Source organism: Aquarana catesbeiana, linkage group LG04, assembly GCF_042186555.1.
Source record: "Aquarana catesbeiana isolate 2022-GZ linkage group LG04, ASM4218655v1, whole genome shotgun sequence".
Taxonomy (NCBI): domain Eukaryota; kingdom Metazoa; phylum Chordata; class Amphibia; order Anura; family Ranidae; genus Aquarana; species Aquarana catesbeiana.
In genome coordinates this window covers 668,797,986-668,812,346 of record NC_133327.1, presented here as the reverse complement: position 1 = coordinate 668,812,346, position 14,361 = coordinate 668,797,986, and the positions used below count along the sequence as shown (strand labels likewise).

Below are 14,361 nucleotides of genomic sequence, written 5' to 3'. Positions count from 1 at the left end.
ATGGGGTACATTAGAGGCAATGTATGGGCATACTGGCAGCAATTGATGGGGCACAGTAGCGGCAATTGATGGGCACACTGGCAGCAATTGATGGGGCACACTGGCAGCAATTGATGGGGCACACTGGCAGCAATTGATGGGGCACACTGGCAGCAATTGATGAGGCACAGTAGCAGCAATTGATGGGCACAGTGGCAACAATTGATGGGCACACTGGCAGCAATTGATGGGTACAGTAGCTGCGTTTGATGGCACAGTGGCGACAATTTATGGGTACAGTGGCAGCAATTTATGGGTACAGTGGCTGCGCTTGATGGGTACAGTGGCTGCGCTTGATGGGCACAGTGGCTGCGCTTGATGGGCACAGTGGCTGTGTTTGATGGGCACAGTGGCTGCGTTTGATGGGCACAGTGGCTGCAATTGATGTTTTTTTTTTTTTCAGTTTGTTTGTGCCCACCCAAAAATTTTGAGCACCAGCGGCCACTGAATTCGCATAGGTGTGAAGCCAGCCTAAGTGGTTAACTGAACAAGCTGAAGTTAGAAGCAGATAGCTGCACCAGATTCTGTGTGCTCTGGTTTTAGTAAATCAACACAAAACTGTTTTTTTTAAACATCATTTGGCATAATGAGCTTCATTTCTGGTCATTATACAATCAGTTGTGTAAATAAATGCAACTGCCTTGAAATCCAATGACTGAATGATGCAACACTGAATGGAGTGATTCATGGAAATAGGTCCATTGTAAATAAACAGGTATCAACGAGGCAGTATTAAAAAAAAAAAAAAGCTCTCCAGGCCTACTGTGAATTATTCCTAATCAGTGCTTGTATTTTATATTATGTGATGTACAATGTATTTAATGCTATAGGAGGTGCAGGCATGCCTGGGTAAGTGCTGCCATTGTGACAAAAGAAGAAAGAAAGTCTCTGGGATAAAAGGTCAGGCGGCACACATTGAAGTGACTTAGTGCGGCAGGACACCGAGGATTATGTGCTGGACTCACACTGCGCCGCCAGACTAGACAGCACAGCATTGCCACCGCTAAGCTCCATTACACCACCAATTACCGGAGTACCCTGGTGAGCCTTAATAAATGTTACGTTATAGAAAAGGGCAAAAAAACATTGACTCTTTGCTGGCCAGACAGGATTCAGCTCAGCTAGTAATATTGAAGGTCTATTATTATTATACAGGATTTATATAGGGTATAACAGTTTGCACAGCGCTTTACAACATGAGGGCAGACAGTACAATTACAATACAATTCAATACAGAAGGAATCCAAGGGCCCTGCTCATTAGAGCTTACAATCTTGGAGGGAATACAGGCATGATAGAAATAATGATCCTGTAAATGCAAATCAGTTAAATGTAATTGGAAATTCTATTCACTTCCCAATAGGGGATATCGAATCATACTTTATATACATGTGTAGTGAACCCACAAAGGGGGGCACTACACATACACTTTTGGCCTATAAAGACACGCTATAGATGCTCCACTTGACCTCCAGAAGATTTACCAATCGCGCCCTGCCTCTGGCGTGCTCCCCCTTCTAATCAAGCCCTGCCTCTGGCGCGCTCCCCCTCCCAATCGCGCCCTGCCTCTGGCGCGCTCCCCCTCCCAATCGCGCCCTGCCTCTGGCGGGTGTCCTCTCCCAATCATGCCCTGCCTCTGGCGCTCTCCCTCTCCCAATCGCGCCCTGCCTCTGGCGCGCTCCCCCTCCCAATCGCGCCCTGCCTCTGGCGGGTGTCCTCTCCCAATCATGCCCTGCCTCTGGCGTGCTCCCCCTTCTAATCAAGCCCTGCCTCTGGCGCGCTCCCCCTCCCAATCGTCCCCTGCCTCTGGCGCGCTCCCCCTCCCAATCGTGCCCTGCCTCTGGCGCGCTCCCCCTCCCAATTGCGCCCTGCCTCTGGCGGGTGTCCTCTCCCAATCATGCCCTGCCTCTGGCGCTCTCCCCCTCCCAATCGTGCCCTGCCTCTGGCGCGCTCCCCCTCCCAATTGCGCCCTGCCTCTGGCGGGTGTCCTCTCCCAATCATGCCCTGCCTCTGGCGCTCTCTCCCTCCCAATCATGCCCTGCCTCTGGCGCGCTCCCCCTCCCAATCGCGCCCTGCCTCTGGCGGGTGCCCTCTCCCAATCATGCCCTGCCTCTGGCGCTCTCCCCCTCCAAATCGCGCCCTGCCTCTGGTGTGCTCCCAATCGCACCCTGCCTCTGGCGGGTGCCCTTTCCCAATCATGCCCTGCCTCTGGCGCTCTCCCCCTCCCAATCGCGCCCTGCCTCTGGCGTCCTCCCCCTCCCAATCAAGCCCTACCTCTGGCGCGCTCCCCCTCCCAATCGTGCCCTGCCTCTGGCGTCCTCCCCCTCCCAATCAAGCCCTACCTCTGGCGCGCTCCCCCTCCCAATTGTGCCTTGCCTCTGGCGCGCTCCCCCTCCCAATCACGCCCTGCCTCTGGCGGGTGCCCTCTCCCAATCACGCCCTGCCTCTGGCGTGCTCCCCCTCCCAATCAAGCCCTACCTCTGGCGTGCTCCCCCTCCCAATCACGCTCTGCCTCTGGCGTGCTCCCCCTCCCAATCACGCCCTGCCTCTGGCGTGCTCCCCCTCCCAATCACGCCCTGCCTCTGGTGCGCTCCCCCTTCCAATCGAGCCCTGCCTCTGGCGCGCTCCCCCTCCCATTCGCTCCCTGCCTCTGGCGCGCTCCCCCTCCCATTCGCTCCCTGCCTCTGGCGTGCTCCCCCTCCCAATCGAGCCCTGCCTCTGGCGCGCTCCCCCTCCCATTCGCTCCCTGCCTCTGGCGCGCTCCCCCTCCCATTCGCTCCCTGCTTCTGGCACGCTCCCCCTCCCAATCGCGGCCTACCTCTGGCACGCACCTCCTCCCAATTGTGGCCTGCCTCTGGCGCCCGCCCCCTCCCAATCGCGGCCTACCTCTGGCATGCTCCCCCTCCCAATCGCAGCCTACCTCTGGCGTGCTCCCCCTCCCAATCGCAGCCTACCGCTGGCGTGCTCCCCCTCCCAATTGTGGCTTGCCTCTGGCGCACGCTGCCTCCCAATCACGGCCTGCCTCTGGTGCGTGCCCCCTCCCAATTACGGCCTGCCTCTGGCACATGCACCTTCCCAATCACGGCCTGCCTTTAGCACACCCCCAACCCCCTCCCAATCATGAACACAAGCGTAGCCTGCATCTTGCTTCAGGCTGAACAGACTATGGAATACAGGTGCAGTGTGTGTCGGCACAGAGGCCTCCCCCCCCATCCCCACTATCAGGAGGAAGAGATGCATGGTCGCACTTTATAAGAAGGTTAAGAAAGAACATTTATGAAACTAAGCAAAAGCAGTTATGGCACTTGTATAGTTAGAACTGTATTAGAAAGCGTCTATAACATTGTATCTTTATGACTACATGGGGTATGCCTGTACTCCGTTTCCAATGCTGTCAGTTCACACCAGTGTGTGTTTGCAGTGCATGCTGAACAAAATAGTACTGCATGAGGGTGTGAATCTGATTATTTTACTTCTTTTTTCACCCAGACACATTATTTTATTATATAACTTTAGTCTTTTCCTCAATATTGGCATTAAAAATAAATTGAACTCTAAGCCAGATAACCTGAGGGTTAGATTTCGGGCCCTTTGGCTCTCCAACCTCCATGAGTGTTGTGTCATTCAGAAGGAAATAGGAACACCGGAGAGAACAAACAGCTTTAAAATCATCCTTGTATAATCTCCTACTACTTTCACATTTATCTTATTCATCCCCTAAATGTCACGGCTGCATAAATCATGGAACCGAGAAGAGCGAGTGTTAGAGAGCGGACTCTCTCGCTGATCAGCCCCTCTGCGCTCACCAGGGGTTGTTATGGCTTTCATTATTAAACAGGATGTACAGTATATAGGGCCAACAGTTTACGCAGAACTTTACAACATAAGGGCAGACAGTACAAGTTATCATACAATTTAATGACACCTTTATCTGCTCCTGTAAAGCTGTTTATTTTACCGCACACTCACAATCTAAAAACTGCCTAATTAGATGACAACAAATGTGCCCTGTATTAGGGGTCGAACAATTATCGGTGTGGCCGATTATCAGGGGCTGGTATTCACTTTATTTAAAGAATAGGTATTGGTCACAAACTTACCGATATTGGTCTCCCCCTGCCGCCGCGGCCATCATTTTGGGGTCCACTATGTCACCGGCCCGGGTAGAAGAAGCCAGGTTTTGCACTGCAGGCCCAGTGTGTGGAGGCACGTGGCACATGACGTCATTACGTATGTTACACCACGCGCACCCGCGCACTGGGCCTGCAAATGTTCTGACATTCTGACTGAGTCCTTGCTTCTCCTACCAGGATAGAGGAGAGGCCACCACCTCCCTCGCCTCAGACGGTGCATGCCACGGAACGGCTGGATCAGAGAGGACACACCAGCCACCCACAGCAGTATGCCAGCCAGCCAGCCACCGACAGCAGTATGCCAGCCAGCCACCGACAGCAGTATGCCAGCTAGCCACCCACCTACTACACCCTGTATACAAGTCAATTTAAAAGAGATGTATGGGCTTTTTTTTTTTGCAGAATCGTACTTCCCTAGGTGGATCCAGTATCTGTGCCCCACTGGCTCTAACACTGTTAACTCGCTGGAGTGCTGGGCTGTGGAGGGGTCGGGAGCGGCTCGCAGAGAGGATGAGCCGGGTGCCAGTCCAGGCATGTGGGCGGATCCCGACTTCAATGTCACAATCTTGCCTGGACCAGCTCTGTGACAGCTGACGGCGGGCTTCAGCCTGCCGTCTGCTGAAAACGGGACACAGGAGTGCAGAACGAACCGCACTCCTGTGATCCACAAGAGAAGTACAGCCAATGAGCTTTGGCTCTACTCCTTTAAAGAGGTATTAAACCTAAAAGCAAACATGTATTATATTGCAGCTTACCAATTCTTACATGTGATGACTGCATTTGTTTCCTTTTCTTAGGCTTTCTTTCTTCTATGCTCACCTGGTGATCCTGTCAGTAAGTCTGTTGTTTTTCAATAGAAAAAGCTGCCCTGCAGATGTAGCAGTTAGTGGGTCAAGGCAACCTATTGAAACACGGACAGGGGTTCTTACAACGATCAGCTTTTATTTGTGTAAAAACTTTATCCCAAAAAGGAAAAACAACAGTTTGCTGTAACTGATTATAAAGCGTGAGCTGGAGTTTGGCTTCTATTTGTTAGTGCATCTAAATCTGCTAGTTCATCCAAACACTCCCCTTCCCCCAGACTGACAATGCTGCTGTCTGCTGTGCCCCCTGTGCTCCTTCATCCAGAGTGGGGGCGCTCTAATACAGGAGGTGTGTTACTGGCCAGATCACCAGGTGAAAACAGAGGGGAAAAAAGCAGGGTGGATTTGATTTAAATCAAGTTGATTTAAGCCACAATTTTAAATCATGAATTAAATCACTGGTAAAATTGCTTGATTTAAAATCATAATTTTTAAAGAGCAACTGTCATCTCTGTCCTGCAGTGGCTCCTCCTCTGACCCGCTGTTGGCTCACCGACAGTTCCATTCACTTTAATGGGACGGCTGGTGATGCGGCAGTGACACAACAAGGTGGGGTTCGTGGCGGCAGCAGGTGAGTGGATGCCCCGCTAACAGGCGCTGCCATGATGGGTCTGAAATGACAGGTGCTCTTTAAATGTAATGACTTATTCTTGCTGGTAGTTAGAATCTTTAATATTTGCAATCAAAATGAAGGTTTCCTATTTGGAATAAGTTGTCAGGTTAGTAAAACAGCGATCTCAGAACCGATTCAATCGTACAGTTTGTAGTGTACATAGATTTGCAAAACAATGGGAAAAGGAATATTCCTGAACTTTGTTTTATCTCATGGTGACCGTGAAATTGTGTGAATGCATCAATGCAGTGCATGTTATCTCAGCTTGTAGAGCTTGGATTCATTGAATGAGTTTACTAAAAATGTAAATATTGCAGAATATACAGCCTCATACTGCATAACTAAGCTCCATTTCATGCTGAATAAACTAAATTATTATTGTATCATAAAATAGAAAACTATCTTTAGATAAGATTTTTACTCCAAAAGTATTTTATTAAAATAAAAGTGCTAACAATTTTAAAAATTGATTTAAATCAATAAAAATCGGATTTAAATAATAAAAAAAAAAAATCGGATTTTTTAAAAATCATTGATTTATATCCACCCTGAAAAAAGGAAAACTATTGCAGCCACCGCATCTCTGGGAAAATCAGTGAGCCAATCACACAAGCAGGAAATTTAATTTCTGGGGGCGTTCTGTACACCATCTGTGTAATGTGCAATCTGTATCTGTGCAATAAGGCTACCTGGAGGGGGCAGTAAAAAAGAAAAAAAAAAAAGGGGGGGGGGGGTCAGTAAAAAAAAAAAGGGGGGCGGCTGAGTCACGGTTTTACTGCCCCCTGGCTGCCCACCCGAATTGGAACAACACTGCCAGACAAGGTAGTGTCATAGCCACAATGCTTTGCTTCATGGCCACTGCATTTTTAACTCGAGGTGCAGTGTCTGACAGGTGGCACCGCCTGTCAAACCTGCCCATTGAGTTCAATGGGGCCGCACTGCAACTGTGAACCAAAAGCTCAGCTTACAGTTGCGGCATGGTCCTGTGATGTAAAACTGACAGACATTCAGTTATTTAAAGGGTAACTCCACTTTTAACAGGGAAGAAAATTACCAAAACGTTATAGCATTTACAACAGCAACTCAAGTCATATTTTAATTGAATATTATGAATAATGACCTTTCCCCTTTCAATCTGCAGCTCAATAGTTTTCTGTAAAAATGGAATATGGCAACCTGGAGACGTTCTGTACACAGACGTTATACAGAGCGCCCCCCCTCAGAAATGCCATTTCCTGCTTGTGTGATTGGCTGACTGATTTTCCCTAGAAGCCTAAGAAAAAAGTCAGAATTTTTGGCATCCCCTGCAACAAAAATGTCATTTTTGGTGAGATGCTCCAAATAGGAAATCACATCTAAAGGGATGCAGACCCTGCCATTTTCCTCATTAGAGTCTTGCAAGTTGCAGCAGCTGATTGATTATTATATTATAAAACCACTCCTGTACAGATTCACTTATAACAAAAAAAAAAAAAATCTGCAACAAAGTTTGCTAAAATCCCTGCAATGTACAGAGATCACCCAGAGGGGAATGTTTTTTTTTTTCTCAAAAGTGGAGATACTCTTTAAAAATAAAAAGTTAAAGTTAAAAAAAAAAGTCAAAAGCACCTCCTGAACGTGTGTTAAACCACATTCTGAAATGCAGTCCACCATGGATCGCTTTTCAGAGGGATAAGCGGTACAGCAAATATGAATGAAGCCCCTGGAGCCCCATATTTGTAGATCACTCCGCACCGCCTCTCCTGTAGAACATGGAAGTCGTCTGTAAGAACAAAGAGAAGCAAACAAAGCACTCCCTGCATTTCACAACCACCTACCTATCAGAGCTGACCATTTACTGCTGGTTTCCATGTGATGCTAAGGACTGGTCTCCAAGCACTACGTATTGTGATTACATTTACACCTCCTTTATATTACATGTTTCCCTTTACATTGCATAACTTAAAGGATTAGTATTAAAAGGGAGAAGTACAGCCGAAGCTCATTTGCCTGTGCTTCTCCTGGAGATCACAGGGGTGCAGATCGTTCTACAACTCCTGTGACCTGCTTTCAGCTGACGTGGGGGCTGAAGCCCGCTGTCAGCTGACGTCACAGAGCCGGTTCAGGCTCGTGCAAGTTTGCAGCCATATGATAGGAATCCGCCCCACATGCCTGGACCACCACCCAGCTCAGCCTCTCAGCGAGCCACTGAAAGCCTGAGCCGGCTGCTCCCGCCCCCTCCACGGCCCAGCGCTCCACTGAGCGAGGAAAAGTCCTGCAAGCGGCATCTTCTGCAGCGGTTTGGGAGTGTTGTATTTAGCGCTCCCAAAATGCCCTGCCCATTGGAATGAATGCGCTTCCGAAGCGCCGCAACACGGGAGTTTTTATGCCCTTCTTTGGGGTTAAAAGCGCCCCGCTAGCGGCCGAAAAGCGGCCGAAAAGCAGCGCTTAACCACTTTCCTACCAGGCACTAACACCTCCTTCCTGCCCAGGCCAATCTTCAGCTTTCAGCGCTGTTGCACTTTGAATGACAATTGTGCGGTCGTGCTACACTGTACCCAAACAAATTTTATATCATTTTCTTTACACAAATAGAGCTTTCTTTTGGTGGTATTTTATCACTGCTGGGTTTTTTAAGACCAAAAATTTTGAAAAAAAAAATGTTTTTTACTTTTTTTTCTGTCAGTACATTTTGTAACTAAGTAATTTTTCTCCTTCACTGATGTGCGCTGATGAGGTGGCACCGATGGGCACTGGTAGGCTGAACTGGTGGGCATTGATGAGGTGGCACTTATGGGCACTGATGAGGTGGCACTAATATGCCGCACTGATAGGTGGCACTGATGGGCACTGTTAGGTGGCACTGATAGGCGGCACTGGTGGGCATTGATGGGTGGCACTGATGAGCACTGATGGGCACTGTTAGGTGGCACTGATAGGCGGCACTGGTGGGCACTGATAGGTGGCACTGGTGGGCGGTACATATGGGCACTGATGGGCATTGATGGGTGGCACTGATTGGCAACACTGATGGGCAGCACTGATAGGCGGCACTGATTGCCAGCACTGACTGGCATGGCTAATGGGCACTGATTGGTGGCACTTGTGGGCAGTGGTGAGCACTGATTGTTTCCACTGGTGTGCACTATATGCTGGCATTGGTGGGCACTGTATTGTGACATTGTATTTCACTATTGTAATCAGGGCACTGATGATCAGCACTGATTACATTCCTACATGTCCCCCTGTGAGGAGATGACACTCAGTGTAAGGCGAGGAGAGCCGATTACCGGCATCTCCGTTTTTAGATGTGACTGGCTGTGATTGGACACAGCCGATAACATGGTTAACGAGCCGCGGACGCAGCTCTTTACACAGATCGGGGTCGCACCGTGTCCCAGCAACACGGCGCGGCCGCAATCACCGCTTTGCGCGCCCATTCTGGGACGCCATCATATGACGTCGTCCCAGAACAAGAGCTGCACCGCTCCGCCATCATTTGACGGTCGGCCGGCAGCAAGCGGTTAAACAGCGCTAAAGCGCTAAAACGAGCGGAGCTTTAGCGCTAACGCGGCCACGGCCCCAGTGTAAAAGGGGTCTTATTTTCATCTGGTGATCCAGCCAGTAAGACCCCTTTCACACTGGGAGATGTTTTTCAGGCGCTTTAGCGCTAAAAATAGCGCCTGAAAAAAGCCTCATCTGCAATCCCAGTGTGAAAGCGAAGTCCTTCCACACTGGGGTGCTGGGCTGGCAGGACGCCAAAAAAAAGTCCTGCAAGCAGCATCTGTGAGACGCCCCCCGCGCTGGCAGTGTGAGCATTTGCAGTGCGTTTTTTAACCACTTCCGCCCCGGAAGGTTTATCCCACTTCATGACCAGGCCATTTTTTGCGATATGGCACTGTGTTACTTTAACTGACAATTGTGCCCTCGTTCGACGCTGTACCCAAATAAAATGTATGTCCTTTTTTTCCCACAAATAGAGCTTCTTTTTTATAGTATTTGATCACCTCTGCGGTTTTAATTAAAAAAAAAAAAAAAAAGATATGTATATATTTTTTTTATTTATTTATTTATTTATTTATTTTTTTTTAATTTATTTCTGTTATAAAACATATCCAATAAAAAATAAATCTGAAAAGAAAAATTAAATTTCTTCATCAATTTAGGCCAATATGTATTCTGCCACATGTTTTTGTTTTTTTGTTTTTTACCAGAAATAACACACCAATAAACGTACATTGATTGGTTTGCGCAAAAAAGTTATAGCGTCTATAAACTATAGGATATATTTTTGGAATTTCTTTTTCTTTTTTTTTTACTAGTAATGGCGGCGATCAGCGACTTATAGCAGGACTGTGATATTGCAGCGAACAAATCAGACACTGTCACTTTTTGGGAACCAGTGACACGAATATAGTGATCAGTGCTAAAAAAATATGCACTGTCACTGTACTAATGACACTAGCTGGGAAGGGGTTAAACATCAGGGGCCATCAAAGGGTCAGTATGTGTTCCTAGGGAGTGCTTCCTAACTGTGGGGGAGGTGCTTGTACTGTGAGAAGGCAGAGATCCGTGTTCCTGCTTAGCAATAATAGTAATTATTAAATACATTTGAATAGAAAAGAATATAATAGAAAAAGATTAGAAAACAAAAGAATAGAACAGAAAAAAAAAACAATAGAATAGAACAGAAAAGATATAACCATCTTTCAAAATTCAAATTTCGAATAGAATAAATTCTAATTCGAATGCAGTTAGAAAAGTTTGAATTGATTCTAATTTTGAATAAACAAAATGAATCTGAAAGTGAATTAAACTAATTTAACTAAACAAAGTTATGTAAATAATGAATCAAAACTAAAAAAGATAAATAAATAAAAAATCGTTCTTCAAGTGTCTAACCAGCATATCTCTGGAGTGTGGGAGGAAACCCACGCAGGCACAGGGATGTAAACTCCAAGCAGGTAGTGCCATGTTTGGGATTCAAACCGATAACCCGAGTGCTGGTAGGGGAGGTCCTAACCACTTAGCCACTGTGCTGCCCATCCTATGTACCAACCTGCTCCAAAAAAAAAAACTAAAAAAGATAAGAAATATTTTAAAACTAATTTTAGGTATGTTGAGTGAATGGGAACCTATAGTGGGGGATTTTCAGGTGTGATTGCAAAGGAGGGACTTGAAGGACTTTCTATAGGAACTGATGGATTTTCCAGTGCCCACCATTCCCACACCACAGCGTGCCCCTGTTCCCATCAACCTTCACACTTCAGAATCTTCTGTGGCCGGTTCACACTAGGAATTGACACCCGCAGCCAATCGCAACTGCACTGCAGGAAATGCGCACGGAACGTGGGTTTCCAGCACCGTGTTCTGGTGTGAACTGGTCTTCAATGACTGTTCTAAAATGATCACTAAACACAATACATGGTAACAAAATGTATTCAAAATGTAAAAACATTGTAACACAATAACACTGACCACAAAGTAACATTGAACACCGGATTGATCATTTTTACTGTTGTAAAAACTGTCTTCTGGCTCATCACACCTGTGGCGCCCTCTACAGGTGAACAGATTTCTATGTAAATACCATGTCCCAACCACAAGTCCCGGTTGGTGCAGTTAATACAATGGAGCCTGCAGCCACATCAGAGATAGCCTAGAACACCAGAGATAGAGCCCAGCCCTGGAGCCACATCAGAGGTAGCCTAAAACACCAGAGATAGAGCCCAGCCCTGGAGCCACATCAGAGATAGAGCCTAGAGCCACAGGTGGCACATATGACACTGTCTGGGGGCCACTAATGTCAATCAGACTGGAAGTTGCACATCTCTGATCAGACAGTAAAGTGACTCTGATCTCCCTGTAAATCCTCATCCCTCTAATTATTATATTTGCAGAACCCTCTCTATACAACTTGAATCAGAATTTCTCAGCCTTCACACACAAGGATGCTAAATATAGGACAGATTCCAGCCACACCAGAGATAGCCTAGCCCTAGAGCCCCAGCAGACATAGTCTAGAGCTACAGCAGAGATAGCAAAAGCCACATCTTGGATAGTCTGCAGCCCACCAGCCCCATTCGGATGCCCCCCCCCCAGGTCAGATTCTTGGACCCACCTGTGTGATGCGCCCCCTCCCCCATTCTTGGACCCACCTGTGTGATGCCCCCCCCATTCTTGCACCCACCTCTGTGATTCCCCTCCCCCATTCTTGCACCCACCTGTGTGATGCCCCCCCATTCTTGGACCCACCTGTGTGATGCCCCCCCCATTCTTGGAGCCACCTGTGTGATGCCCCCCTCCCCTCCTCCATTCTTGCACCCACCTGTGTGATGCCCCCCCCCATTCTTGGACCCACCTGTGAGATGCCCCCTCCCCTCCCCCATTCTTGCACCCACCTGTGTGATGCCCCCCCTCCCCTCCCCCATTCCTGCACCCACCTGTGTGATGCCCCCTCCCCCATTCTTGCACCCACCTGTGTGATGCCCCCCTCCTCCCCTCCCCCATTCTTGGACCCACCTGTGTGATGCCCCCCCCATTCTTGCACCCACCTGTGTGATGCCCCCCCCTCCCCTCCCCCATTCTTGCACCCACCTGTGTGATGCCCCCTCCCCTCCCCCATTCTTGCACCCACCTGTGTGATGCCCCCCTCCCCTCCCCCATTCTTGGACCCACCTGTGTGATGCCCCCCCTCCCCCATTCTTGCACCCACCTGTGTGATGCCCCCCCCCCATTCTTGCACCCACCTGTGTGATGCCCCCCCTCCCCTCCCCCATTCTTGCACCCACCTGTGTGATGCCCCCCTCCCCTCCCCCATTCTTGCACCCACCTGTGTGATGCCCCCTCCCCCATTCTTGCACCCACCTGTGTGATGCCCCCTCCCCCATTCTTGCACCCACCTGTGTGATGCCCCCCTCCCCTCCCCCATTCTTGCACCCACCTGTGTGATGCCCCCCCCTCCCCCATTCTTGCACCCACCTGTGTGATGCCCCCCCCCCATTCTTGCACCCACCTGTGTGATGCCCCCCCTCCCCTCCCCCATTCTTGCACCCACCTGTGTGATGCCCCCTCCCCCATTCTTGCACCCACCTGTGTGATGCCCCCCCCCTCCCCTCCCCCATTCTTGCACCCACCTGTGTGATGCCCCCCCCTCCCCTCCCCCATTCTTGCACCCACCTGTGTGATGCCCCCTCCCCCATTCTTGCACCCACCTGTGTGATGCCCCCCCCCCTCCCCTCCCCCATTCTTGCACCCACCTGTGTGATGCCCCCTCCCCCATTCTTGCACCCACCTGTGTGATGCCCCCTCCCCCATTCTTGCACCCACCTGTGTGATGCCCCCCCCCCTCCCCTCCCCCATTCTTGCACCCACCTGTGTGATGCCCCCCCCTCCCCCATTCCTGCACCCACCTGTGTGATGCCCCCTCCCCCATTCTTGCACCCACCTGTGTGATGCCCCCCCCCTCCCCTCCCCCATTCTTGCACCCACCTGTGTGATGCCCCCCTCCCCTCCCCCATTCTTGCACCCACCTGTGTGATGCCCCCCTCCCCTCCCCTCCCCCATTCTTGCACCCACCTGTGTGATGCCCCCCTCCCCTCCCCCATTCTTGCACCCACCTGTGTGATGCCCCCCCCCTCCCCTCCCCCATTCTTGCACCCACCTGTGTGATGCCCCCCTCCCCTCCCCCATTCTTGCACCCACCTGTGTGATGCCCCCTCCCCCATTCTTGCACCCACCTGTGTGATGCCCCCTCCCCCATTCTTGCACCCACCTGTGTGATGCCCCCTCCCCCATTCTTGCACCCACCTGTGTGATGCCCCCCTCCCCTCCCCCATTCTTGCACCCACCTGTGTGATGCCCCCCCCCTCCCCTCCCCCATTCTTGCACCCACCTGTGTGATGCCCCCCTCCCCTCCCCCATTCTTGCACCCACCTGTGTGATGCCCCCCTCCCCTCCCCTCCCCCATTCTTGCACCCACCTGTGTGATGCCCCCCTCCCCTCCCCCATTCTTGCACCCACCTGTGTGATGCCCCCCCCCTCCCCTCCCCCATTCTTGCACCCACCTGTGTGATGCCCCCCTCCCCTCCCCCATTCTTGCACCCACCTGTGTGATGCCCCCTCCCCCATTCTTGCACCCACCTGTGTGATGCCCCCTCCCCCATTCTTGCACCCACCTGTGTGATGCCCCCTCCCCCATTCTTGCACCCACCTGATAATGTCATCGTTGTGCCCCAGGAAGAATTTCTGCCCATGTTCCCGGGTGTTGTAGACCACCCCGACCCCGGCCACGAAGTAGACGAGCTCCTTCCCGGCGGTGTAGTAGAGGTTGTTGCGGCATTGGTGTCCCCGGTATCCGTAGACCCAGTCCAGGCGGAGCTGACACCCCGGAGCCGTCCTGTCCGCCATGATCGGTGCAGAGATGGCCGGTGTCCGGCTCCTCCTCCAGCAGGGAAGCCTCAGTCTAGTGCCACCATAATCCCCTGTCCTGGCACAGCTCCATGGAGGAGGATGTCCTCACCGCCCCGGGACCGGCATGGGGGGGGGGGGGGGAGGGGATCACCGACCGAGAGGGGGGGAGGGGAGGGGGTGCTCAATGTCCGTCCCTAGGGAGCCGCCAGCATCCTCACTGCAGCATCCCCATCAATCACAGCCCGGGAGACCGAGAGGACCGACACCACAAATACCACACAAAACTAACGGCCCCGTTATCGGCAGACGCTGCGGCTCCGCT

General features: G+C 50.6%; 1 protein-coding gene across 5 annotated transcripts in view; it reads right to left on the bottom strand.

Annotated features, from left to right (window-relative positions):
• EML6 (EMAP like 6) overlaps positions 1-14,157 on the bottom strand; it is a 262,319-nt gene extending 248,162 nt beyond the window's left edge. For all 5 annotated transcript variants that reach the window (XM_073628575.1, XM_073628576.1, XM_073628577.1 and 2 more), the window contains exon 1: positions 13,840-14,157. In XM_073628575.1, coding sequence (XP_073484676.1) covers positions 13,840-14,036 — 197 coding nt within the window. In that variant the 5' untranslated portion in view covers positions 14,037-14,157. The remainder of the gene's footprint in view (positions 1-13,839) is intronic.
• Between the last annotated feature and the right edge of the window lie 204 nt (positions 14,158-14,361).